At 48.5% G+C, this 27,708-nt stretch overlaps 2 protein-coding genes across 5 annotated transcripts in view; one reads left to right on the plus strand and one right to left on the minus strand.

The window, feature by feature from the left end:
• Window positions 1-9,794, plus strand: part of smc1b (structural maintenance of chromosomes 1B) — a 36,056-nt gene extending 26,262 nt beyond the window's left edge. The window contains exons 19-25 of the mRNA XM_056598196.1: window positions 1,441-1,539; window positions 1,830-1,983; window positions 2,228-2,382; window positions 4,683-4,834; window positions 6,459-6,528; window positions 8,486-8,596; window positions 9,042-9,794. Of these exons, the coding sequence (XP_056454171.1) occupies window positions 1,441-1,539; window positions 1,830-1,983; window positions 2,228-2,382; window positions 4,683-4,834; window positions 6,459-6,528; window positions 8,486-8,596; window positions 9,042-9,164 (864 nt within the window). The 3' untranslated portion in view covers window positions 9,165-9,794. The remainder of the gene's footprint in view (window positions 1-1,440; window positions 1,540-1,829; window positions 1,984-2,227; window positions 2,383-4,682; window positions 4,835-6,458; window positions 6,529-8,485; window positions 8,597-9,041) is intronic.
• Window positions 9,795-18,902: 9,108 nt separating this feature from the next.
• LOC130389483 (copine-8-like) overlaps window positions 18,903-27,708 on the minus strand; it is a 47,102-nt gene continuing 38,296 nt past the window's right edge. For all 4 annotated transcript variants that reach the window (XM_056599290.1, XM_056599287.1, XM_056599291.1 and 1 more), the window contains 5 exons: window positions 27,252-27,379; window positions 24,479-24,581; window positions 22,645-22,702; window positions 20,348-20,421; window positions 18,903-19,237 (listed from right to left, as the gene is read on the minus strand). In XM_056599290.1, coding sequence (XP_056455265.1) covers window positions 19,037-19,237; window positions 20,348-20,421; window positions 22,645-22,702; window positions 24,479-24,581; window positions 27,252-27,379 — 564 coding nt within the window. In that variant the 3' untranslated portion in view covers window positions 18,903-19,036. The remainder of the gene's footprint in view (window positions 19,238-20,347; window positions 20,422-22,644; window positions 22,703-24,478; window positions 24,582-27,251; window positions 27,380-27,708) is intronic.

The following is a 27,708-nucleotide window of genomic DNA, read 5'->3' on the forward strand; positions in this document are numbered from 1 at the left end:
TCCTGAGTCGTCTCTGAATCTGATGGATCCTCATGGAATTAAGTCCCATCGATTCATGGAATCCGTCTGACTGAATCGCAATCGGAATGTATGCCCTTTAACTTATCAAAATGTGAGGTTTGAGATGGCAGGAAGAAAGGAAAACTTCCTGCCATCTCAAATGTGCCACTAGTAAAGTGGACATTTCCATATACTTCATGTCCCACACATTTAATATATATTGATATTGTGTAACATTTTCTATAATTATCGTGATATTGTTCAAGTGCATGTTATCTACTGCTCATGCGCGGAAGGGAGTTGGCGGTTCTCCGAGTGTGAATAATGACTGCGGCCATGGTTGCGCATGTGATGAAACTTAAAGAGCGTCTATGTCTGTAGAAAGGCTTTTGCTGTGAAAGCATCTATGTATGTAGAAAGTCTTTTACTGTGAAAGAGCATCTATGTCTGTAGAAAGGCTTTTGCTGTGAAAGCATCTATGTATGTAGAAAGGCTTTTACTGTGAAAGAGCCTCTATGTCTCTAGAAAGGCGTTTACTGTGAAAGAGCCTCTATGTCTGTAGAAAGGCTTTTATGGTGAAAGAGCCTCTTTGTCTGCAGAAAAGCTTTTACTCCGCAATAGGGCTGGCCCGAATTATTCGAATATTCGAATACTCGTTCGGAAAATTAGTATTCGAAGCTTAAATCAGTATTCTGAGCTTTTTTTTTTTTTTCACGTGCCTGACGTTACCAGAGCGAGGGAGGCAAACTAAGCGACACCAAGCAGAGAAGCGAGAGAGGTGGAGGAAGAATAGATATGTTTCCCTTTACTTTACAACACAACATTAGCGGGATCTTGGGAGGAAAAGTAATGCTTAGCGAAATGCTAACCTTAGCTTAGTTGTTTGTTTACGTTCGCTTTACAGCGCTGCGCCAATCAAATGTGACTGGCTTGCTGCAGAGCGTGAGCGTCTTGGGAGTACCCGGTCAATATAATGGATATAATATGGACACATAAGACAATCAATATTCGATATTTGTTATGGATTTATTGTACAAATTCCCTGAAAAGATGCACGTTCCAGGATGCTTTGAAAAGATCCCCTAACGGCTGAGATGGCAGAGGACAGCTGATTTGGAACGGAACGACAGCTGTTCGCTTCAACAGGGATAACTAAGGATCTCCAACTTACTTCTGCCTACTAATTAACGTTCAAAAGCTATTCAATCTTCAACAAAATATGCAGATACTGTCAAAATTGGTTCCAGGGAGTATATAGGGATTATTAATGTTGTTTTTGATGGTGTGTTTTTCTGGAACGAGTATTCGAATATTCGCTCGGAAAAACCAACGAGCATTCGAAGCCTGAAAAATGGTATTTGGGCCAGCCCTACTCTGCAAGAGCCTCTATGTCTGTAGAAAGGCTTTTATGTTGAAAGAGCCTCTATTTCTGTCTGTCAGCTGGATTCAGAGTCCGAGAGTTCTGTCCTCACCATGGATATCTATGAAAGAGAGGCACAGATGGTGATCGATTACGCCAGCCTGGGATCAGAGCTCAAGGTGAGGGCAGTGTTTAAACAGTTTTCATTCGCACAGTCCAGACTTTCATCATGGGTTGTACCTGAATGATTGAATGAGTGACCCAGCTCCTTACAGTCTGCAGATTCCCTCCCTCCATCTTCAGGGAACACCTGAAGACCTAACTCTTCCCAGGAAATGACCACTGACTTGTGCACCTTTGTTGAATTGTGTCGTCATTGGCTCTAGATTGGGGTTTGTTTGTTGAGAAACAGTTATCGCTGTCGTAATTGTGTGTAAACTTGTCCGCGCATGTGTGTATGGTTGTGTAGCGTGTGAACACGGAGCGTGACATGCAGAACAAGAAGGACATGCTGGAGGGGGACGTGAGCTCCCAGGAGAAGGCGTTGAAGGCCACCAGCCAGCCAAACCTCAAAGCCCTGGAGCAGATGATGGAGGAGGACCGCTTCGATGAGGTGGTCCGAGGTACCTGCCTGAATCCACCAGCCGCACAAATCCACCGTGTCCAATGGACAACGAATATCCATTGTCTGAACACATAACCAAATGTGCACCAGGGGCTGTGTGCATTTGCGTAAAGTAAACCAAAGTACAGTTGTTTTTTAACCCACCTTCCCGTCTCTCTTCACTGTCCAGTCCACAGAGGCACAAAACACCCTTGAAAATATTAGACAAAAACTCACTGGATTTGCGTCTCTTGTGTTCCCAGCCTTCAACTCCAGCTCCTCGGCGGCCAGGAAGAGCAGCCAGGAGTTTGAGCAGATCAAAACCCAGCGCTTCCACCGCTTCAACCGCTGCTTCGAACACGTGGCCATCGCCATCGACCAGATCTACAAGAGGCTGTGCCGGAACACCAGCGCACAGGTGAGAATACATACTGACCCACACACACCTACTGAATAACACATACATACTGACTCACACACATTAACACACACTTACTGACCACACTGCCCTACTGACTAACACACACATACTGACCCACACACACACATACTGACCCAAACACACCTATTGACTAAGGGGCCACTCACACTAGGGCCGCGGCCCCGTACCCGAGCTCATTTGCAGACTAAAGTGTAGAACGTTTGGCTAATGTGACCACGCCATCCGTATTCCAGCACGGAACGGCCAACGCAACGGCCCCTTGGCCTCGGCACACTTGGGAGAGGTGTGCCGTGGCCAAAGTACAGATGCTAATGAGATGACACGCCCGGATACGCAATGTGAGCTGTATGACGTAGTCCTTGGGCGACCCTTCTTTCTTTATAGGTCCATGCCCTTCTTCCCCACAACAATCATTTTAAACAATGGCGGCAAGCGGTTCACGAGTGGGTTTACGTTGGTGCAATAGTGAAGTCGAGTGTTTACTTGAAATTTGGGCCGACGACAGCATACAGTCGCAGCTGGACACCACGCTTGGTGATGACGTATTTATCGTATTACGACGTGATGACGTATGTATGAAGGAGCAATCGTGCCCAGGCCACGGCAATCGTGCCCAGGCCCCCCTCCCAGGCCATCGTGCTGAATCTTCCTGCAGCACGGAACAGGCAAACGGCCCTAGTGTGAGCGGCCCCTAACACATACTTACTGACCAGGGCTCTAAATTAACTTTTTTGATCACCAGCCAATGTGGCTGGTAAATTTCTGAAGTTACCAGCCAATCAGAATTTCCACTAGCCACATTTTTTCCCGTGCAAAAAAGACAGATTATGAGAGCCACTGAATTCATTTGATCATTTTATTAACTAAAGCTTTAAATTCATCGTACAGTGAAGTTGGGAATGTATATCCAATTAAAATTAAATCCTAACCGCCAGAAGGTGGGGCTGGGGCCAGCGTTTTACAACTTAAAACTTTAAACAACTCTAAACATGTTTTAGTGCAGATAATGTACAAAATTACACAAATGTATTATGTACAAAGAGACAGGTTAAACATCATCAGAGGCAGAGCTCTCTGAGGACTCTGACTCAGAGCCCCCATCTACATCAGTTCAATTTTTCTTCCTCACAAAGTGTGGCCGGCGTGTGCGCACACATCCATGCGAAGTCGGTGAAAGGCCTGCCTTTTTTCCCGATGGCGTGGGCATTGCGAAAAAGTTGCTCCATCTTCTCGAACTCGGACGTCTTCATTAAGGCAAGGCTCCTTCCAGCTTCACTCTCTTCGATACGACACGTCTTGGCGGTTTTCGTCCTCAGGCTCTCCTGATGACTTCGGGCACTCTCATGATCCTTTACTGCTTCTACTTTGAAATTATTGGTTCCTACCACGAAATTATTCGTTTTGTGTTTTTCTTTAGCATACATTCGGCAATCCTGACAGAACATTACGCTGTTTTCGTGATCATACACGAGCCACTCACGACCAGTTAGCCATTTACAGTTAAATTTCCTCTTTTTTTTTCGCGAGGTCCAATATCCTCCTCCTCCCCTACCTCTTTGGTAGGAATATCCTTTCTCTTGATGGCCGGCTGTCCCAACCATCGCCACATCTTGTTTGTGTTTGTGTCTGTATTTGTATTTGTACCGGCGTCTATCGTCTTTTCCAACCCAAGAGTGACCTACGCCCCCTCCCCTAGTACGGCAGCCTCGACGGATGCGTTCCCATAGAAACCGTGCTCACGCGTCCCGCGAAATAGATGGTAAAGTTACTCATTTATCACCGGCCAAGCCGGCTAGTGAGTTTTTTTTAATACACGCCAAAATGAATTTTCACCCGCATTTGGCGGGTTGGCGGGTGTTAATTTAGAGCCCTGTTACTGACCCACACACACACTTACTGACCACACAGCCCTACTGACTAACACATACATACTGACCCACACACACACCAACACCATTTACTGACCAAAGAGCCCTACTGACTAAGCCACACATACTGACCCACAAAAACCTAATGACCCACCCACACCTACTGACTAACACATACTTACTGACCCAAACACACCTGCTAACTCACACACAGAATCTTAACACACAATTTCTGAAAATACAAAAATCGGACTTTCGACATACTGAACACGCACGCACACTGAACAAACACACACAAACACACACTGAACACACATTCTACACACACACGGACAAACTAACATGTGTGCGCGTTTATGCCTCCCCCCCACCCCCCCCCCCCCCCCCCCAAACACACACACATGCCAGGCCATCCTGACTGCTGAGAACCTGGAGGAGCCCTACCTGGGGGGGATCAACTACAACTGTGTGGCACCAGGGAAGAGGTTCATGTCCATGGACAACCTGTCTGGAGGGGAGAAGGCCATCGCTGCCCTGGCACTGCTGTTCGCCATTCACAGGTCACTAGTACCACACACTATCACTAGTACTCACTACACCTGCACAACTCACTATCACTAGTACTACTCTGGCACAACTCACTATCAATAGTACTCACTACACCTGCACAACTCACTATCACTAGTACTACTCTGGCACAACTCACTATCAATAGTACTCACTACACCTGCACAACTCACTATCACTAGTACTACTCTGGCACAACTCACTATCAATAGTACTCACTACACCTGCACAACTCACTATCACTAGTACTACTCTGGCACAACTCACTATCAATAGTACTCACTACACCTGCACAACTCACTATCACTAGTACTACTCTGGCACAACTCACTATCAATAGTACTCACTACACCTGCACAACTCACTATCACTAGTACTACTTAGGTGACTTTGGTGACCTTGGGTGTTTTGAAAGGCGCCTCTAAATTAAATGTATTATTATTATTATTATTATTACTCTGGCACAACTCACTATCAATAGTACTCACTACACCCCCACAACTCACTATCACTAGTACTACTCTGGCACAACTCACTATCACTAGTACTACTCTGGCACAACTCACTATCACTAGTACTCACTACACTGGCACAACTCACTATTACTAGTACTACACTGGCAAAACTCACTATCACTAGTACTCACTACAAAAACACAACTCACTATCACTAGTACTACACCGACACAACTTTCAGTGTACTACACTGGCAAAACTCACTATCACTATCACATTGAATCTGAAGTCATTTTGATAATCAATCGTTCAACTCTTAACAAATATGCCAAACATTTACTGTTCTCAGAACAGGCTCCAGAAATTCAAATGGTGTGTTCATGGATCATTATAAAATCAAGACTTTAGTTTCCTTGGCTGCTCGTCAGCACAATTAAGACATGACATTGGGCACTGGGAACTTGTGTTGGTCATTATTTGGCAGCCTGGAAGATTCATGGAGAAAATAACGGTCGGAAAGTGCCTTACGAAGGAGGCCTCACACACAGGGTTCTTCATTTACCAGAAAACATAAACCCTTGTTGATGGCTCCCTCAATGGGCTTTGGACGAGCCCAATAATGGGTTTGTAATCTAATTTAATGGAGTGCGTCTTGCTGAAATTCAAACGTAATAATCCTCTCACCGTTTGTTAAAATACTACCCATCTAAATACACTTAGCGCATTACTGTTTATAAGAATGTTCTAATTTTAACATTCTTACAACCTATGATTGGCTTTTAGTCTTATATTAGTGATCGTTCAGAAAGCAATCTTACCAAATTGGAATTAAGGATTCAAAATACAACCATGTAGCTCCAGTCATTATCCTGATAACAAGCGCCTTCTGAAGGACTATGAAACAGGATCATTAAAGCCATGCTCAAAGAAGCATATTCTCTGGTAGCCAGACATTCATACAAACCAGGGGTTCTCAAACCTATCATGCAGTCACTCAGCTTGTGGAGGTACTTTTTTCCCCAAGACCAACCACAAAATATTTCATAACACAAGACTCCCGGTTCAAAGTACTGAAGGGTACCAGAACACAAGACTCAGGGTTCAAGGTATTGAGCTCTAGAACAAAAGACTCAGGGTTCAAAGTATGGTTCTACTCCCTCAGTTACCGACCCGCTCCCTTCTTCATTCTGGACGAGGTGGACGCTGCTCTGGACAACACCAACATCGGCAAGGCAGGTGTCTCCGGGACGTGTGATTGGCTCGTGTTGTGAGGGAACAAGAGGCTCCTGACTACAGGCCTGTCTCATTCAGTCTGTCACCAAATGATGCCTGTACTTGTGTGTGTGTGAGTGCATGCATGTCTTTTTCTGTGTGTGTGTGTGTGTGTGTGTGTGTGTGTGTGTGTGTGTGTGTGTGTGTGTGTGTGTGTGTCTGATTGTGTTATATGTATGTGTGTGTGTGTTCTCTATATGTATGTGTGTGTTCTATATATATATATATTAGGGTGTAACAGCACATTGAAGTCACGGATCGGTTCATACCTCGGTTCAGACATCACGGTTCGGTACGAGCTCGGTACAATGAAGGGAAAAGAAAAAAACAAAAATGCTGAAGGCAATTCTTTTTTATTTTCTCAGGTTGTACCACCTAGTGCAGGGGTGCCCAACCTTTTTTGACCCAAGATCTACTTTTCAAGTAGCCAACCTCCCGAGATCTACCAGCAAACCTACCTTCAAGCCGGGGGGGGGGGGGGGGGGGTGGGTAGAGAACAATTGTTGACGGGACGGGGGGGGGACGGGGGGGGGGGGGGGGGGGGTTGTATCGTGAACCTACGGACTTCAGTGGGGGTTTCATTCCGTCTGCGCACGGCACCTTCTCAACGATAATCAATAATCTTCCTCCCACTCAGGGTGAAAATGGTAGGTCTTAGCTTGTTTCCCCTCAGCCATGCCAACGTTTAGGAGTGTGTAACTACTGTTGACGGCTTTCAACTGCTGTTAACAGCACATGCGCTACCGCGCGTATATGTCAAGCGCAAATTTAATTTCATTAAAAAAAATAAAAAAACCTTTATTTTTTTTTTTTTTCTTCACCCCTCTCGATCGACTTGGGATCTGTCGGCGATCTACTGGTAGACCGCGATCGACTGGTTGGGCACCCCTGACCTAGTGTCATATAGTCTCTCCCCTGAGCTAGCTGCAACAGCCTGAACTGTGTAATCTAAGATGTAATCAGTAAACAATAAGTACCCCGCAACACCTCCAGACTCCATCTGTAACTTGTAAACCAAATAAGACAATCAGTTATAAAACTGAAAATTCAGCATGTCTTATTTCCACCGGAGGGTGCGGGTCGGTTCGGTGCAGTTCGCTGGATTAGTGAAGGTACGGTTCGGCGCAGCTCAGTTTAGGCTCGCGTTTCCACCGCCGACAGTACCCTTATCAGTGTTTCCCACAGAAATTTTGGAGACTATGGGGGGGGTGGGGGGGTATGGAGCGATTGTTGACCGGGGGGGGGGGGGGGGGGGGTATGGAGCGATTGTTGACCGGGGGGGGGGGGGGGTGTATGTCTTCAAACTTTGTCTGAGCAAAAAAAGAAAATATAAATATATATAATAATAATAATAATTCATGTGCACGCAGAGACTATGGCGGCCGAAATTAGACTATGGCGGGGCGCCATAGTCTCGTCGATGTGTGGGAAACACTGCCTTATGGTGGGGGGGGGGGGGGGGCAGCTACGTTAGCATTGTGACCTCATAGCTGCCAGACACAGTGTAGCCTGCTAATAAATCAAAGGAAAAAGAAGAATGCGCACAATGAACAAAGATCAACAGTGTAGGTCGTCCAAGAAGGACGGCAAACTTTTGTGTGACCTTTTCTTCAATAAACAAAGCTTTCGCCGTTTATTCGCCAGAAATACCATGCGGATAATGTGTTTGTTTATTATCCCCGTCTCACGGAAATGTGATTCTGTCAACCAACTTTCAGGCGTCTCAGTTGTCCCTGAAGATCACGTGCCTAACATTAGTTCGGCATTATATTAATTAATTTGCACGCCAGTTTTATTTAATTTTATACCGTGTAAATGTTTGCACCGAACCGTGACGTCCTTACCGATTCAGTTCCATACGAATACATGTATCGTTACACCCCTAATATATCTATATGTTTGTGTGTGTGTTTTCAGGTGACCAGCTATATCAGAGAGGAGTCCAGGGAGCGCATGCAGATCATCGTCATCTCCCTGAAGGAGGAGTTCTACTCCCGGGCCGACGCCCTGCTGGGGGTGTACCCCAAGGTGACTCCTCCCTCACCACCACCACCACACACCTCGACTTGTGGTGATCCTGAGGGACAACCTCGTTCGTCCTTACTGTTAGCGTGCTAGCATGTATTAGCACGTTAACACGCTCATGGCAAATACTTTGGAGTATGTGTTTGGATATAGTGAGCAAGCATTAGCATGTTTGGATTTTCCTTAAGGAAATACAACACATGTTTATCATGGACCAACTGGGGGTGAAGGATAGTCTGGTAGTGGCCTTTGACCCCAGCCGAAAGGCACTGGGTTCGAAGCCCGATGTATACAGGCACCCTTGAGCAAGGTGCCCCGCTGCTACTTGGTGGCACGCGCCCTCGGTTCACTGTGGCTCTGGATCAGAACCCAACGGGTATCTAGATGAAGGCCACTGGTTGGTCCTGGACACTGGTGGATGAGACCCTTCCGTGTGCTCTCCTTCCAGTTCAATGAGTGCATGTGCAGCAACAAGATGACCCTTGACCTGAGGCCATACCCCCTGAAGCAGGAAGACCAGGATGAGGAAGAGCGGTGGCGCCCAAGGCCAACCGTCCCTGTAGATCCCTAGACCTCGGGTCGTGGTACCCCCTACACCGGTTCCCTGGTTCAGTTCAGGATTTTGGTATTAAGTTAAAGAAGGATGGTTATTGTTGTCTGGGGGTTTGACTCTGGGTTAAGGAGGTTGTTGTTCGAGGTTGCTCATCCGAGCCTTAGTGTGTCTGTAGGGTATTTAGACAATTGTTGCCAAATTCAATTGTTTGTTTTTAATTAAAAACATTTATTTTGTGAGTTCGGTTCATCTATGACATTTGCTATCCATTAGTATAAGTCTTTCATTTTTCATTGTCAATTGTGGCTAATCATTGCCAATGTTTAAAATATCGATGTTTTATCTGTACTAAAACATTAGCATATTCACCTATAAAAACAAAGGGCCTTTTTTTTCTTGTATTATTTAATATTTTTTGTCTTATTTAACATGTTTCAGAGTTGGGTCCAGAGAATTCCCTTTAAAGGTACTTGACATTCTCGGTTAAGGTTTTAGCTTACAGTTCTGCCTGGTGTTAATAACTGTTATTAAATTGGAAAAGCTGCAATCATGTGTGAAAGCTGTTCTTTGTCTCGACAGAGTCACGTATTACGAGATTATACGGCACCGTTAAACAACTCTAGTTGGCCTGCCAGCCTAAGGCCTAATCATAATTTCAATATAACTGGCTCCCCTGATGGCTATCCCAGAGGTTGTTCCCCAGTCAGTGGTGTTAATGGTCTTGTGATTGTTATTCTGGGTCATTGAGGACTAAACTGACCAATAGGGGGCGGCAGACTACCACCAGAGATCCCCATGAGTTGTGTTGGGCAGCACTGCTTCAAGGCAGAGACGCCGAGCCGAGTGTCATCCCTGATTACTCCCATCTTGGCATTAGCACGAGGAGTTAGTGTGGAGCTTTACCGTGCTCCTCGATGGAGCATGCCTTCATAACCATGACATCATGCGTATCTCTTCCCCTGGCGCTGATTCCTATTCGTCACACTTGTCATCTTCATCCTTGTTTAGTGCGCATTGTGACGCCACTCTCTTTGTCTAACTCATCAAACCGATGCTAATTGGCGCAAACAAACACGTCACGAGTACCATTCCGGAACCTCCATTGCACCGCTGCACTGTATGCGCGTTGAGTCGTGGTTTGGATGGAAAGGCCCTGCTGGATTCTCCCCTCTCACCCTGGGTGTGAACGGCTCCCATTGTGACAGGAGCACAATGGGAGCAGAGCATATGCATCGACTCACACACAAGGCCCTCTGCACAGCTGATGAATGCCTTATATTGGTGATGATGGCTGAACAAAGCACACCTCTCCAGCCCGCTGTACAGAGGCCCAGAGATGGGATGAGACCCTAACACCACGCCCTATTCCTAAGGACTGTTTTATACGTATTAGTTGTGTTCAATATGCAAGAAAAACACAACAGGCTGCCGTTATTCGAGAATAATGTACGTCGGAACATTATTCTGTTTATTCTGCTTAGACCACAGCAATAATCAGACATTAGCTGCTTTCATCCATCCCGTTGTTGGCTATTTATCGACTTAATCAGCTGAAATTTAAATAGTTTTTTGTGGTGCTTTGAGCATATTATGTGTGTTGTCAAGGAAACATCTGGTCGATGGTTCTATTTGACGGTTACAATGAATTTCTTGCACATTTATTCGGAACTGTTGGAAGGCAGAGTTCCCAATAATAAACGTTTATGCACAACTTTGCAACGATGCTGACAATCAGGCTGAAGTATTGAACAACACTGCAAAACAGGTCATAATAAGTCAGTGATAATGTACAGTGAGCCAGATCTTGAGTTCAGGGTGATCAAGAACGCGCCCCCTTCTGGGTTTATCTCAGGATGAAGACCGGGTCGCTCGACATCATCCCGCCTCATACACGGATACTTTCCTAAGAAATAAATTATTTGACTCAAAAGATGATAAAAAAATGATTATATTGCTATATTAAATTGACTGATGGAAACAGCGTCTATAGCAAGGGTCCGTCATTAATAGCAGGGGTCTGTTATACCTAAATAACAGGCCGCTGAATGCTGCAATTGACCAATCAGCATGGATTATTCAACAAAGCCGAGTAATAAGTGTCATTAGACACCGGTGTGAGTGATTTCACCATCTCTCCTGGCTCAATAAATCCTCCGCTACCAATATTGTTGTCTGAAAGACTGTCGTTCGATTCTGCCGAAGAGCATCTGGCGCCAGCGGGCCGCGCCACCCATGTAAACAACAGCAGTAGCACACTATGACTGACTGCCTCCCCCACCCTGGAAGCTCATTCTGGTCCACAGAGCTCACAAGGTGGGGGCGGTGTCTCCGGGGGTGGAGGTTGAACCCTGACTTCCACTTTCAACATGGAAATTATTTATTGCCGTCCTGCTGCATTGTGTTAAAGATTTATGTCCTGCAGAAAGTGGTGTTACATGCCAATGTGGTGTGTGGCTTTGTATATGTGTGTGTTTACATGCATGTTTATGTTTTATGTGTGTGTCCATGTATATGTGTGCTTTTTGTGTGCTTTTTTTCTGTGTGCATGTATGTGTGAGTTATGTTATGAATGTATTTTCCTATGTATTAATGTGTTTATATATGTATGTATTTAGGCGTGTGTATACTTTCGTGTTTATATATGCATGTATTTTTGTGTATACGTGTGCGTGTGTTTATATTCATGTATTTATGTGTGTGTATACCTGTGTGTGTGTGTGTGTGTGTGTGTGTGTGTGTGTGTATATGCATGTATGTGTGTGTGTGCATTCATACATATGCGTCTTTACATATGCATATATACATGCGTGCGTGTCTCTGAAAGCTGTCTGAATAAGTGAGGTTCTGCTTGGTTCTGCTGCTTGACTTCCTCGCCTATAAATAGATCCATTTACACTCCATTTCATGGCTGAACTGTCACTCAATATTTCAAGGGCTCCACAGTAAATTAACTATTAATCATTTAACAGACTTGTTCGCCTCATTGTTTTTGCATGTAGTGTATTTCTTAACGCGACACAGCTATTAATCAGGAAACCCCACATTCCAGCTTTCTCTCTTATATTTTGTGTTTTCTGCTTCACACATTTGTTCAGCTTGACTAGTCTGTCCCGCTGACTTTCTTTCTGTTCTGTGTGTATGGCAGGTGTGTGTGTGAGTGTGTGAGTGTGTGAGAGTGAGAGGTTACCTGGCCGGTTAGTTGGGGTCAGCTGATGATGTTCTCATGGGTCACAGGACGTTTTCTTCATTGTCGTCTGCTCTCTGAATGCATACGATCCGGTACTAAATGAAAGGGTTTTAAACGACGAGGTCACGTGGGAGTGGCGTCTCAACATCAGCAAACAATCCGTTTTAAACAACATCACAAAATATTATCTTGAACAGATTTCTGTGTGTTGCTTGCCTCCACATTCCCGTTGATGATAGACTACTTTTTCTTTGTGATCAATGAGGCGGGTGGGGGGGGGGTTACCGTGAACTTGTCGGCTCTAACCCAGAACCTTTCGGTGACTAGTCCCTAACCCCCGCTAGTGACTATCTTCCTCCAAACCTAGATTACTTTATATTTTAACCCAATCTCACGATTTGTTTTGGCTTTTTTCGTAAAATAATGTGCAGCCCTGTATATAATTGAAGCTCCATCTTGAATGGCCTGTGATTCCTCGTGGCAGGATAACGTGGCTTCATTCCAGGACTTGGGCACCGTGCATCAAGATGAAGTTATTACGTAACAGGCCAAGAAAAAAGCGCACAACATTCCAGGACGGGGTAAAAATAGACGTCAGGCTCAACACGATCCGGCTATGTTTAGCCCTGTCCCCGCTTTCACTTGCTAAGAATAAAAGCGAGGATGTTTTCACTGAGCTGTTCTTCGCTCCTCGTTCCCATGCCAGTGTATTTTTGGCACTGTGGCCTCGAGGTGTTGTGGGGACCGAGGCAAAGTGGGGACCTAATGTGTTTTTGGCATTGTAGTCTTGGGGTGTTGGCGGGACCAAATGTGTTTTGGTAATGTGGTCTTGTGTTTAGTGGGGAGCTAGTGTGTTTGGGGTTTACTGGTCTCGGTGTAGTGGGCACTGAGGTGGAGTGGGGGGGACAAAGTGTGTTTATGGCACCGCAGGAAAGTGGTTGCTGAGGTGGAGTGGTGACTGATTGTGTTTGTGGCATTGTGGTCTGGGGGTTTAGTGGGAGCCGAGTTGGAGTGGTGGCTGAGTGTGTTTGTGGCATTGTGGTCTGGGGGTTTAGTGGGAGCCGAGGTGGACTGGTGACTGAGTGTGTTTGTGGCACTGCAGTATTGGGGCTGTGACGGAACCGAGGCAAAGTATGGCCTGAAGAAAACCCATACCCACAGGGTTAGCCTACACCCCGCTCTCATGGGCTCCAGTGATCCCGAAGGATGGTTTTGCTTCATTGACATTTTTCAAACGCTCCCTATATTGGATAGCTTCTCCCCCTCACCGTCTCAGTGTAGGTGGGTTTTTAGCATGGAACCCTGGGAAATAAGCCGGGGAGAGCAAACACTCCTCATTCCTGCTGAGGCTGCTGCTACCCCGCTTTATTTGTTGTTAAATCACACGCTTGTGTGGCTCCTGAAGCGCGGAGCCCGGTCCTTGCTTAGCCTCTTGAGAGGTGATTATTATCTGCGGAATCTCTTGATGGCTCAGGAAACACCGAAAGATTATTATAACAATAAACGACTGCTCAGAGGAGACTCAGGAGGTAATTAGCAAGTAATTAACGACGATGGGGGGCGTCTGTAGGAGTGCATCTGCCAGGCAATCAACATAATATTAGCTAGAACCCTTCACATGGTCAAGAGTCTGCCTCATCATGAGGTGATGCAGCATGCAAATGCTTGAGGAGGAACCGCGCAACTTATCAACTGTTTTGATGTGGCCGTCTGAGGGGAATCCATGAACTATGCCACACAATAATTGTGGTGGTTACCAATTTAATCACAAATTGTCGTTTTCATCTCGCGAAAGGTCGTTTTTCCAGTGATGCCCATTCATTGATTATTTTTAACCTTTAGTAGGCATCAATCATTCTCAACAGACATCGGGCTTGGTCTCTGTTCATAGCAACATGTGCTTGTCTAAATCTAGGACGGTCCCTGGCACGGCAGCAGCAAAGCCTGAGTTAATGAAAAAGGGTCTGAACAGCATTTCAGTTCCTTCAGTCGGCATTGTGCACATATCCGAACAAAAGTTTTTCTCTGAAAATAATAATTCCCAAATATATCCAGAAAGGATACTCTTGGATGTTAAATGCATGCATGAACCTTTAAGACAGAAGAAAGAGAACATTTACAATAAAATAAAAAATGTGGATACAAGATATGACAAAGTGGGTTTCATATGAATATTTATTTAAATATTGAAATTCCATACATAAATAGTTTACTTTATATCAATCTTTCGAGGCTTTCCCTTTTTGAAATCTGAACAGTGAAACCAGTGCTGTCTCTATGACGATTAACCCGACGGAGGGGAACTAAAAAGTAATTATTATTGGTTTAAAAGTCTGCCTCTGGACCAGCGAACACATTGTGGTTGATGAGGCCGAAACATTGTTGGTTGGACTCCACAATCGAACTAAAGTAATCTGATCTGAATCAATAGGTCAAGTTGAAAGGTCGGTCAGCCAGATTGATAATGTATTGAGGAAGGAGGATGTTGATCTGGTGAGCAGCTATAGGGAAGACCAAATGATTCCTGTGTGTGGACCGCTAAGGCGTCGCCACACCGTGGGTCACTGGCGTCCCCCAGATGCCGTGCCATCGGCTTCATGCACCTCCTAAAACATAACTACGCCTCGTCTTAACTGCTGCTCCTTCACGCTCATTTATGATTAAAGAGGTTCATATATGTTTCAAACATTGGAAAGACATCATCTTTCCATTATAAAGATCCCCCGATGTCACCGAAAATAGCGACTTTTGGCGAACTTCCATCAGAATTTTCACCGCGGTATCGTACACGCTAGCACCGACCGACAGCGTACGTATGGCGGCCGTTCCATACATGTTTAATCGAAACCCCAGACTAGCCTAGTTTTATTCCGTTCCCAACCAGAGTTCCACCACAGCCTCTCGGAGGAGAACGCAGACAGCAACAGAAACAAATCAAACGGACACTTCCAGAGTTGTAGTGAATATAAACACCTTGAAGGCATCACGCGAGTGCCAAGATTGATCTGTGATCTGTTCATCGAGTAAGGCGAAAAAACTTTTTTTCATAGCAAAAGAACACACAGGGATGTTGTTACGTACACTTTGCCTTTCCCCACATCTGGTAGAAAAAATACACACATGCAGACATTATGCATGCTACGGAAACAAGGAATATTTATCACAAGCGATCCGTGATGTGCCAGCCACCTGGCTGCCATCCTGAAGGGAGCCAGGACCAAACCCCAGGACGTGAGTGGATGGCACGCTCCATGTTTGTGAACCGCTTAGCATGCTGGCGTTTCCAGTGACAGTGTGTAAAAAAAAAAAAGTAATAAAAGCTACGCTTGAACCTTATTGAATGTAATTCCTCCTCCTACACTCTTAACCTCTCGCTCGCTCTACTCCAGAATTTCAAGTCTAGTACGGGGGTTCAGTTCGGATCAAACGTTCCTGCTAAAAAAGCTTTCATCTCCTATGTCCATGATTGGCTTCCCAGACATCTATGTGACCTGGACTGATCTTGGCTCCTGATTCGTTTTGTCTTATTACAGTTAAAGTCGAAATGGTTTAATCTATGAAATTCACGAATTCTCACCGGAGCGTGAAAAGAAAAACAACCCAGTGCTCAGCCCCTCTCCGCCGCCGCCGCCGCTCTCGGGGTTACGTAAGTGGCATGCATGTTTCATGCGCGGATGCATGTATGTATATACGAGCGTGGGCGTGAGATGCGCTTGACATTGAATCACAATAAATAAATGAAGCGCCCTTCATTTTGTTTCACGGGAAACAGTCACAGTCCTTGCAGTGTGCAGCCTTTTGACTCTGGACGAAATGGAAACTGAGGAGAGAGGACGCGCTCGCTTCTGCTCCCATCAAGTCTTCTCCACTGTGTTTGTTTGTTTGTTTGCTGAGTCTACCGGGGAAGAAGCTACGGATTCGTACCTGCGCTAGGACTGCTGCTACATTGTGCGTCGCGGGGCCACGGTCGGAAGGGAATAGTAGAAAATGTGTGTTGACTGCGGGGCCTGTATCCAGTCAAACCGAATCTATAGGGATGAGTCGCACGCTACAGGGAAAACCCTTGTGGAGATGAATAAAAGGTAGAATCCTTGTTTTGCTACTGAGACGTGGTGGCCTTGAAGACTGTACTTGTACACACAGGAAATACTTTGGTATCCAACCAGTCACTTATAAAAAGGCGTGGGCCTGTCGTTCATGATTTAAATATGATTAACTCGTACAGAAACGTGTATAAGGCCTGTTAGTCATGATTTAAATATGATTACAGGCCTCTGTATAAAAACATGAACACTTTTACACCGAAACAAAAGCAGCAATTCACATGTACGCACCCAAGTCACGATAAAATGCAAACATTTTTGACATTTAGTGTATAAATGTGTAAGAAATCGTTCATCACAAGCAGTTTAGAAGTACCGTATACATATTCATTTGAGGATAATAAATAAATACTCAAGAAAATAAGAAATATATATCTGAGATGTATGCAGAAGAAAGTACGCTTTCTGCCTCGGTTGGTTACAGAAGTGTTTAACATTAGTGTTTACAGTGTCGTACACAAATTGCTGTTCAAGTTAAATGTATTACACAGTATTTCCCCCGTTCTAGCCAGGCAGTAGGAACAGTGGGTTCCGAACCTAGGGGTCCGGGCTACCCTTGGGTTCCCCTAATAAGAAGATGGGGACCGCAGGAGCCTGCTTATAAGCTATAGATATTAGGCTACAGAGGGGTCTCACTTGGAACGGTCCTGTTTCTATCAACAGTCTAATGATTCGTAAGGTAGTCAACTACCAGGTGCTACTGTAGTGGGTCGGCGATGCGCATGTGTTCACCGGGGCGTTGATGAATTTGGGAGGCGAGACCCATCAGACCCACAGTGGGGTCCCCCAGCTGTGGGTCCCCCCACTGCGGTAGGACGGCCCAATCCATGTAAGACGGAGAACGTTATGAATTAATCTCAGCTGTTCTGCAGTGAAACCATTTGTGCTTTGCTTAACATCATCAATCCACACGTTGAGAACACGGGTCAAAAAAAGTGGCCGGCGTTGAAGTCTCACCCAGAAACACTTGGCTTAGAAAAGTGACAGCAGTGCAGTTACCGGTTTAGATCGCAGTCTTACTATGTCTAGAAGGTGAGGTGGGGCCAAACTAAACCCCTGGTACGGTCATGAAGGAGTCCGCCCCGATGCACACTGTCCCCGTTGGCCATCGACGAAGAAGCTTTGTGTCCTGGTGCAGAGACGCTGACGATACAGCAGAGGAAGGGCTGCCGATATCGACCCGGAACGGAGTCCATCAGATAGCGGTCAAAGCTCTCTCCCCTCACGGTTTCGGCTGACACGACGGGCGTCCAGGGCGGTAGTCACTGCGAGCCGCCTCAATTTGTCGTGTTCCGCCCGCCGCCATAACAACAATGTGAGAGGTAGAGACAAAATGGAAGAATGCTTCTGAGGCTACAAAACGCCGCTCAGTGAAACCGGAGCCACACTCGTCCCCCAATAAGACACTGAGCGTTGGAGCGGGTTTGCCTGGGCGTGTGTCCAAGTGTCAGTGTGTGAGTCGGTATAACACCTGGGGACGGTCCGTGGAGACCCAGGTGGGGGTACGAGGTACCTAGGGAGAGTCCGGTGCCTGCGCGGGTGTGTACGGCTACACATCCCCCAACCAGTACCCCGACTCCCTCCTGCTGGGCAGAAGTGTGTGTCTGTGTGTGTGTTCACGTTGGTGTGTCTGTGTGGTGTGTGTGCACGTGTGCGTGTGTGGAGGACGGGGGGGTTTTAGTTGCGGTGCAACAGAGCCCTGAGTGGTGCAGGACGACGGCATCGGTACGAGTCCTGCTGCACTACCTAGCAGATCTGCCTCTGTCCCGTCGCTGTAAACATGAACACAGACTGACTGACACACAACAGACAGGGGTAATGGATCACAGACTGATGGAGAGACAGAGGTAATGGATAACAGACTGAGGGACAGAGATAATGGATAACAGACTGATGGACAGACAGGGGTAATGGATAACAGACTGATGGACAGAGGTAATGGATAACAGACTGATGGACAGAGGTAATGGATCACAGACTGATAGACAGAGGTAATGGATCACAGACTGATAGACAGACAGAGATAATGGGTAGACTGATAGACAGAGATAATTGACGGATGGAACGAGAAAATGAATAACAGACTAATATAGATTGATAACATCTGGATGTAGATCGATTGATGACGGATGAAAGGAGAGTGAGAGTATCTAATAGAAGAGGGTTGAATGGGAATGATCAAGATAAATAGATAAAAGCCAGGTGGATAATGATAGATAAATAAAAGATAGATTATGATAGCTATATTGAAGACAGATGGATAATGATAGATGATAGAGGGATAAACGCTATGTAGATGATAGCCATGCTCGTCTGTATCTGTCCATCTTGAGGGTCGACGAGTTGACCTTTGACCTCCACCCCAAATGAGTGCCACACGCTGCTTCCCAAACCCCCCCCCCCTCACTCGTCTGTCAAAAGGGACGCGGGTGAGCGCCACAGATGGTTGGTTCACTCAATGTCGTCGTCATCATCTTCATCATCATCATCATCATCAGGACTTTGAAGGTCTCCTCCCGGAGCGGCAGGGGGCGGAGCCTACGTCAGACGAGGACCTCCTGTGAGGCGGGGCAGGAGGGTGGAGGAGCGGGGGAGGGACCTCAGATCCGGCTCACCCTCCGGGTGAGGAGGGGGTGGATGGCGGGGGTGTAGGGGGGCGGAGAGGTCCCCGGTTTGATGCCCCGCGTCCGCATGTAGGACAGGAACTGGTCGGGGATCTCGGCCAGCACCTCCTTGGCGAGGCGCGCCATGGACAGGATGTGGTTCCCCCGGCGGTCCACGTAGTCCCGGAACGGGACGAACTGGGGAGGGGGGGGAGGGAGGGAGAGGGAGACGTACAGGGATGTAGAGGGGAGAGGGAGGGAGAGGGAGGGGGGGAGGGAGACGTACAGGGATGTAGAGGGGAGAGGGAGGGAGAGGGAGGGGGGGGAGGGAGACGTACAGGGATGTAGAGGGGAGAGGGAGGGAGAGGGAGGGAGACGTACAGGGATGTAGAGGGGAGAGGGAGGGGGGGGAGGGAGACGTACAGGGATGTAGAGGAGGGGAGCGAGGTGGAGGGAGGGAGACGTACAGGGATGTAGAGGGGGGGAGAGGGAGGTGGGAGAGGGGTGAGGGACAGGGAGTGGAGAGAGGTGGAGGGAGTGAGGTGGAGGGAGAGGGGTGGAGGGAGTGAGGTGGAGGGAGAGAGGTGGAGGGAGAGGGGTGGAGGCAGAGAGGTGGAGGGAGAGGGGTGGAGGGAGAGAGGTGGAGGGAGAGAGGTGGAGGGAGAGGGGTGGAGGCAGAGGCAGAGAGGGGGAGAGGGAGGGATGGACAGAGGAAGAGTGAGAGATAGAGAGCCATGGAGGAACAGACAGATTGAAGAGAGAAACAGAGGGTGAGAAACAGAGAAACAGACAGGAGGCGCCGACCAGAGGGAGGGGAGCGTGAGGGTTAGGAGAGGGGTAGGAGGAGAAGGAGCACATGAGGCCGAGAGACTCAGACGAGCAGGGTTAATGGAGGCCACTGCACGGCCTGCTGGTGCAGAACACTGGCTGTGTGAGCATGTGCATGTATGTGTATATCTGTATGTGTGAGTATGTGAATGTGTATATCTGCATGTGTGAGTATGTGCATGTATATATCTGTGTGCGAGTACGTGCATGTGTGTGTGTGCATATGTATATCTGTGTGAGTATGTGTGTGCATGTGTATATACGTGTGTGAGTATGTGCATGTGTGTGTATGTCTGTGTGTTTGAGTATGTGCATGTGAATGTGTCTATATCTGTGTGTATTTTTGGGTTAATCCGTGTGAAAATGTGCACTTACGTACATAACGTGTGGTGAATAATAAGTGAGCCAGACCCTTGAATCTGAGTGGGGCCTCAGCCCCTCCGCACCCCAGCCCTGAGCTCTGTTCCCTGGGTGCCCTACCTGCACGATGTCCCTCTCGGCCAGACGTCCCTGGGACGAGATGCGCTCCTCGTCTCCGTCCAGCTCGATCATTTCTGGGATCACACAGAGACACACGGGTGAGGACATGCCTCTTCAGCTCTGTTCTGCTCTGTTCTGCCTCTGGACGACTGGAGGATCGTGTATGTTGAACGTACTGTACGTACTCAACGACATGTCCGTCTAACTTGCGGCATGTGGCTCAGGAGGTAGAGCGGGTCGGCTGGTAACCGGAAGGTTGCTAGTTCGATCCCCGGCTCCTCCTAGCTGGTGGTGAAGTGTCCCTGAGCGAGCCATCTCACCCACCTCACCCCCCTGACACCGCGGGTGTGTGAATGTGTGAATGTGAGGCAATATGGCACTTTGAGGGGCCACTGGTTTGAAAAGGGCTCATTAAATGCAGTCAATTTACCATCTAACGTACTGAACGACTGCAAGTCCATCTCATTGTCTGTATAACTGTGGCCACGTTCTGAACCAATAGGACGTTCAGGTGAGAACCTATCCACACCAGGGTGTCACCTGACGCTGGCTGCGTCCCCCCAGCTGCTGATGAACTCGGGGGAGGCAGGAGAAGGGAGCATTAGGTTTCTAGCCTGGTGTTTATTCAGTTGTGTGCCTCGCTAGAGAGAGAAACGGGAGAAGTCACCCACAACCCTGAAATGAGTTCCAGGCGTTGGCAACCGTGCCACGTAACCGACACATTTACATTAAACACTCAAATGATGCTTTAAATATGCAGATTAAGAAACAAAGTTATGCATAATTCGGCGCACACACACACACACACACACACACGCACACGCACACGCACACGCACACGCACACACACACACGGGGGGGCAGCCGGCGGTGCATGAGGAATAGTAAACGCTGCAGCGCTGTTAAACGTAGGCAGTGATGTGTGTTCTGTTAGCATGCTAATACACAGAGTGTCAGTGCGTCGCTGCTACAGGCTGGCGGCTCCGTTAGCATGCTAATACACAGAGAGTCAGTGTGTCGCTGCTACAGGCTGGTGGCTCCGTTAGCATGCTAATACACAGAGAGTCAGTGTGTCGCTGCTACAGGCTGGCGGCTCCGTTAGCATGCTAATACACAGAGACAGTGTGTCGCTGCTACAGGCTGGCGGCTCTGTTAGCATGCCAATACACAGAGTCAGTGTGTCGCTGCTACAGGCTGGCGGCTCCGTTAGCATGCCAATACACAGAGTCAGAGTGTCGCCGCTTCGGGCTAACGGCTCTGTTAACATGCCAATACACTAATAGCCAGTGTGTCGATGCTACATGCGGACGGCTCTGTTAGCATGCTAATAAACAGATAGCCAGTGTAGGCGCTTCAGGCTGGAGGCTCTGTTAGCATGCTTGTACACTGATAGTCAGTGTGTAGCCGCTACTGTCGGATGGCTCTGTTAGCATGTTAATACACATAGAGTTAGCGTGTCACCGTTACGGGCTGGCGGCTCTGTTAGCATGCTAATACACAGATAGTCAGTTTTAGGCGCTACAGACTTGCAGCTCTGGTAGCATGCTAATACACAGAGTCAGTGTGTCGCTGCTACAGGCTGGCGGCTCTGGTAGCATGCTAATACACAGAGAGTCAGTGTTGACGATAGCTACATGCTGGCGGCTCTGTTAGCATGCTAATACACTGATAGTCAGTGTAGGCGCTACATGCTGGCTGCTCCGGTCCAACAAGCGAACCAGTAAAGCGCTCAACAGGAAAGGCTGTTGAACAAGCCAGCAGGGGGGGGGGGGGGGGCAACAAGAGGAGGAGGATGGAGAGAATGAGAGGGGAGAGGAGGAGGAGGAGAGACGAGGGGGGAGAACGGGAGAGGAGAGGAAAAGGAGGAGAGGGTGGAGCGATGATAAGAGGAGCAAGCGAGAAAAGGAATTGAGAAGAGGAGAGGAGGAGAGGACAGAGGAGGAAAGGAGATAAGAGGGTAGGGGAGGAAAGGAGTGTTGGGAGAGAGCAGTAGTGAAGGGGGAGGGAAGAGGGGAGGGGGGGGGAGAGGAGAACAGCAGCAGGAGGCACGCATATGGAGCCAGAGATAGAGAAGGGACTTCGGCAGGAGGATTAGGGAAGGAAAATAAAGGCAGTGTGCTTATGGGATACACACACATGGCTGTTATCAGTCCCAACACACACACACACACAAACCCACACACACACAGGTCTTGATACACACACACACACACATATGGACACACACACACAAACATGAACACACACACACACACACACACACACACACAGGTATGGACACACACACACATGCTGACCGTCAAACTCAGCCGGTCCGACGCCGACGATGATGATGGACATGGGCAGTGAGGCGGCCTGCAGAGGGAGGAAGAGGAGGAAGAGGAGGAGCTTTAGTGTTATCTGAAGGACCGCCAGGGAAGCCCCCTTCACAACAGCCCCCCGCCAAGAAGCTCAGAGACGCAGTCGCTCCCTCTGTCATCCCAACGCCACATCCCAGGGTTAGCCTCCTCCGGTAACCCCCCCCCCCCCGCCGCGGTGTGATGGGTTTCCTCGCGCTCTGGCATCCCACCGCTGCTCTGAGCCGCTCCGTCATCCCACCGCTGCTCTGAGCCGCTCCGTCATCCCACCGCTGCTCTGAGCCGCTCCGTCATCCCACCGCTGCTCTGAGCCGCTCCGTCATCCCACCGCTGCTCTGAGCCGCTCCGTCATCCCACCGCTGCTCTGAGCCGCTCCGTCTCGCTGGCTGTACGAGCGGGCAGAACCCGCCGCCCAGCCGGATCGGGCGGTACCCCAATGAGGCCCGGTGAGGCCGGTACCCCAATGAGGCCCGGTGAGGCCGGTACCCCAATGGGGCCCGGTGAGGCCGGTACCCCGGTGAGGCAAATTAAAGCCGCGTTGCCTCCGGGCTTCACCGCTTCTCAATATTGTTCAATAAGCTCGGAGCAGCTTGTTCAATAAGCTGCGTGCAGACGCAGGGCTTTCACCTGTCCTTTATGACCCGGAGATTACATGACCATCCTGGAATCACACCATATAAGGGGCCGCGAGGTCCCGCCCCCGGAGGGACAGCGGATGATTACTCTGCGATCTGATTGGACGGTTTGAATGCCTCCGCGGAGGGTGATTGGGTGAAGCTGAGGCTGTCAACGGGCTGGTTAATTGGCTCGGGCTGATGAGAGATTCTAGTGAATCCCCCTGGATCAGCAGAACCCAATTCCATCGGTACCGGGGCTGGAGGGGTAGGGAGACCTCACGGAAGAGAGCAGTACGCCTTGTAGCGAGCCGGGTTCTTCTCTTCTCTCTGACCCACCACCCGGTCTCTCTGACCCACCACCCGGTCTCTCTGACCCACCACCCGGTCTCTCTGTCCCACCACCCGGTCTCTCTGTCCCACCACCCGGTCTCTCTGACCAACTACCCGGTCTCTCTGACCCACTACCTGGTTTCTCTCTAGGGCCCGGTCTCTCTGACCCACTACCCGGTCTCTCTCTAGGGCCCGGTCCACAAGGAAAGTAAACATATAAACTGAAGAGGAAGAAGGAGAGAGAGAGAGAGAGAGAGAGAGAGAGAGAGAGAGAGAGAGAGAGAGAGAGAGAGAGAGAGAGAGAGAGAGAGAGAGAGAGAGGAGAGAGAGAGAGAGAGAGAGAGAGAGAGACGTGTGTGGGGGGGGGGGGAGAAAATAACCAGAGAGAGAGAGGGGAACGGTCGAGGGAGACAATGATAAACAAGAGAGAACATTTGATAAGAAGCACAAAATAAGCAGACATAGCGAGCAGAGAGACGACTCAGGACCCTAAAGACCCAGCAGCTGGCATGAGGAACAGAGCAGCAGAGAGAGAACCAACGCTGGAGCAGGAACACAAGGGGAGGAGAACAAGAGCTGGAGGTTTAAAGGGAGTCGGTGTAGGACGGGGGAGAGGGGGGGAGGGACAGAGAGAGGAGAAAGGGGAGATAGTGGGGAAATGGTGGATTAGAGGTTAGAGGGGGGAGAGAGAGAAGAAGAGAGGGGAGAGGAGAGAGGGGAGAGAGATGGGAGGGAGTGGGGATGAGAGGTGACAGGGGAAAAGAGAGAGGGGAGAGGGATGGGAGAGGGTAGAGAGAGGAGGAGAGGGGAGGAGGGGGTAGACGTACGTTGACGATGGACTCCTTGGTCTGGGCCATGTCCGTGATGACTCCGTCTGAGATGATGAGGAGGATGAAGTACTGCGAGCCGTCCGTCACTGCCGACGCATACCTGCCAGGCAGGGGGTCAGGGGTCAAAGGCCACAGCGGCCAGGTGTTGCATAACCAGGAGCTCGCACCCGTCTCCCGGGACGCAACATCAACACATCGCTGGGTTCTGATTGGATCGCTAGCGTTCAGAGTGGTGATTTGAGAGAGTCGTTAATGGACCTTCGAACGGTCCTGGTTTTAATGAAGTACCGCTCCCTGGGGAGCCACTGAACACACACACACACACACACACACACACACACACACACACACACCCCCCCCCCCCCAGCGCTTGGAGCTGTGTGCAGGCATTGTAAACTGGTGAACCACAGCATACGGTCAGTGCCTTGCTCAACAGCAGTAGGAGGGCATCCTGGAGGAATTATAATCGCTGCATACTCTTCACTTAACAATAGTACTTTGCATTGTGTAGCATATTATCCTAGCTATCTCAGTTGTATACGGGGAATGGGTAAACCTAGCGATTGTTGGTGCCTTTCACTTGGTTCTATGAACATCCTTACTGTACCGACAGCATATATTGTTGGTTCTCAAATGTACAAATACTTACCATTGTAAGTCGCTTTGGATAAATGCGTCTGCTAAATGCCATGACTATAAACGTTAATGATACATCTTGTGTGAATAGATAAATGTTGTGTAAATAAAAAATAAATGTGTAAATAAAAAAATGATTAATTACTCTTAATCTTTTTTTTAAATTCATATTAAGTGTTATAACGGCACTGGTATCTTATGTAAAGCACTTTGTCCCAGGCTAAAGAAGAAGCCTTGGTATTTAACGGTTTGACGTAGCGTTAGCGTCAGCGTGAGCGTCTCCGCCGGAGCGCGAGCCGACCTCTGGCGTTCCCGTGGACGGCGGGAGAGAGAAGGGAACAATGGAGCTATTTCAGGGTTGCGTGGGCGAGAGACCACAGCTCTAAGCGCCCTAACGAGGAGGAATGCCTCGTAGTCAGGAAACATGCCTTCACAGCCCGAATGCAGTATGTATCACAGCCAACCAAATACACATCAAACCACATACAGTATATACAGTATGTATCAAACCACATACAGCGTGAGCATTGTCATTGTGCTGCTCACTAATACAGCTCACTACTAGGTATACTGTGCTGCAGTGCTCACTAATACAGCTCACTGCTTAGTATCTTATGCTGCTGGACATATTTAGCCCTGGATTCACTTGTGACAAGGAACGTTGTTCACATCATCATCACAACTTTGGATTCAGATTCATTGGAAGGAGGAGGAGCAGGTAGCAGTGAATTCAGATGTATGTCATTAAGGAACACACGTTGAACCAGGACGCTATGTCCGACCGATCTTTAGCCTGTGACAAAGTGTTATACATTAGATACTGGCACCGTTATAACACTTTGATTATTATAATCATACAATTATCTATTGACACAATATGTATCCAGTTGTTGGATTCAATCCATGATGCCTACCTGCTGCTGTTGAGCAAGGCACTGACCGTATGTTTGGGTAGGTAGGGGTCAGGGTGCCTGGCTCAGAGGCCTGTCGGCAGGCTGCTGAGGCTGATGGCCCCAGCCTCCACTACACTGTCACGCCCCTCAGGACTCCCTCATAGACCGCTGAGAAGCCGTCACATCCGTACTGCCCTCACAGAGCAGGGAGGTCCAGGTTCACAGGGCAGGAAGCTCCTCCATCGACGTTGAGTCGTTCAGCAGACGCTATCGTCATCATTACCACTTAGCAGACGCCTCAACCACCTGACCCACAGGGGAGGCTGAGCGCAGCCTGATTAGAGCAGCCCAGCTGGAGCGGCGTGTGCCCCAGGAGGCAGAGCGGGTTGGACGCTAACCGGAAGGTTGCTCTCGCTCGGCTAGGAGGAGCCGGGAGGAACCCCAGCTCCCCCTGGCCGAGTGTCCAGGTGTCCCTGAGCAAGACCCCTCACCCTGACTGCTCCTGACGAGCTGGCTGTCGCCTTGCGTGGCTGACACCGCCGTCTGTGTTTGAATGTGTGCTAAATGGGTGAATGAGGCAGTGTTGTAAAGCGCTTTGAGTGGCCACTGGTTAGAAAAGTGCTTTATAAAATGCAGTCCATTTACAAAAGCAGAAGCTGTAGTAGTGCAACGCCCGGTGAGAAGAGGGAGAGAGCAGAGGAGTCAGAAACACACTCTGATCCTGATTCTAATGAGCGGTGGTGGTGGGGGCGATGGGCCGATGCTGGGCTGATGGCGAAGCCGTTAGCGCAATTACTTGAACGTTCAGTAAGCCTCCACCCGTGGGAGAGTGCAACCAAGACTCACACAAACACACACATGCAAACTCACCCTCTGAGCTGTAATGATAACCTATTGATCTGAGATTGTGGTGGAGAGTGCAAACACAAACACCTTCTGTACACCCAGATCACCTGTGTGTGTGTGTGTGTGTGTGTGTGTGTGTGTGTGTGTGTGTGTGTGTGTGTGTGTGTGTGTGTGTGTGTGTGTGTGTGTGTGTGTGTGTGTGTGTGTGTGTGTGTGTGTGTTTGACTGTATGCATATGTGTGTGTTTGGATGCGTGTCTATGCGTTTGTCTGCATTTGTGTGTACGTGTGTGTATGTGTCTGTGTGTGTATCTGCGATGTGTGTGTGTCTGTGTGTGTGTGTTTCGGCAGGTGTGTGTGTCTTTATGCGTGCGATGTGTGTGTGTGTGTGTGTACCTGGCCACGTGGTTGATGACGGGGGAGAAGTGCGTAGGGCCGTAGAGCCGAACCGACTTGAGGCTCTGGTAGTACGCCTCCATCACGCCTTCGATGCCCGAGCAGTACGGGTTCTGGGGGTTCCCGTTCTGAGGACACACCCCACAAGCCCCCCGTTAGAGCTGATGACAGGTTAGCCCACCAATCAGAGCCCCCCGGGATGCTGTGGGCGGGGCCGCCCTCGTTGTGGAGCTGGATGAAGGTAACGTCCGTGATGTCGAGAGGAAACCAAGTCCATATTAGGATCATTTATGGTGGAATTCTGTGGCTCCTCGCAGTACGGCCCAAAACTCATTTATATTCAATCCTTAATTACTTTTTAAAGAGATGAACTGTCTCACTGACCTCTCAGAATACATCACATGCAGATGAACTAACGGGAATAGGTTAACCTAGCGATTGTTAGTGCTTGGCCCCT

Source organism: Gadus chalcogrammus, chromosome 9, assembly GCF_026213295.1.
Source record: "Gadus chalcogrammus isolate NIFS_2021 chromosome 9, NIFS_Gcha_1.0, whole genome shotgun sequence".
Lineage (NCBI taxonomy): Eukaryota > Metazoa > Chordata > Actinopteri > Gadiformes > Gadidae > Gadus > Gadus chalcogrammus.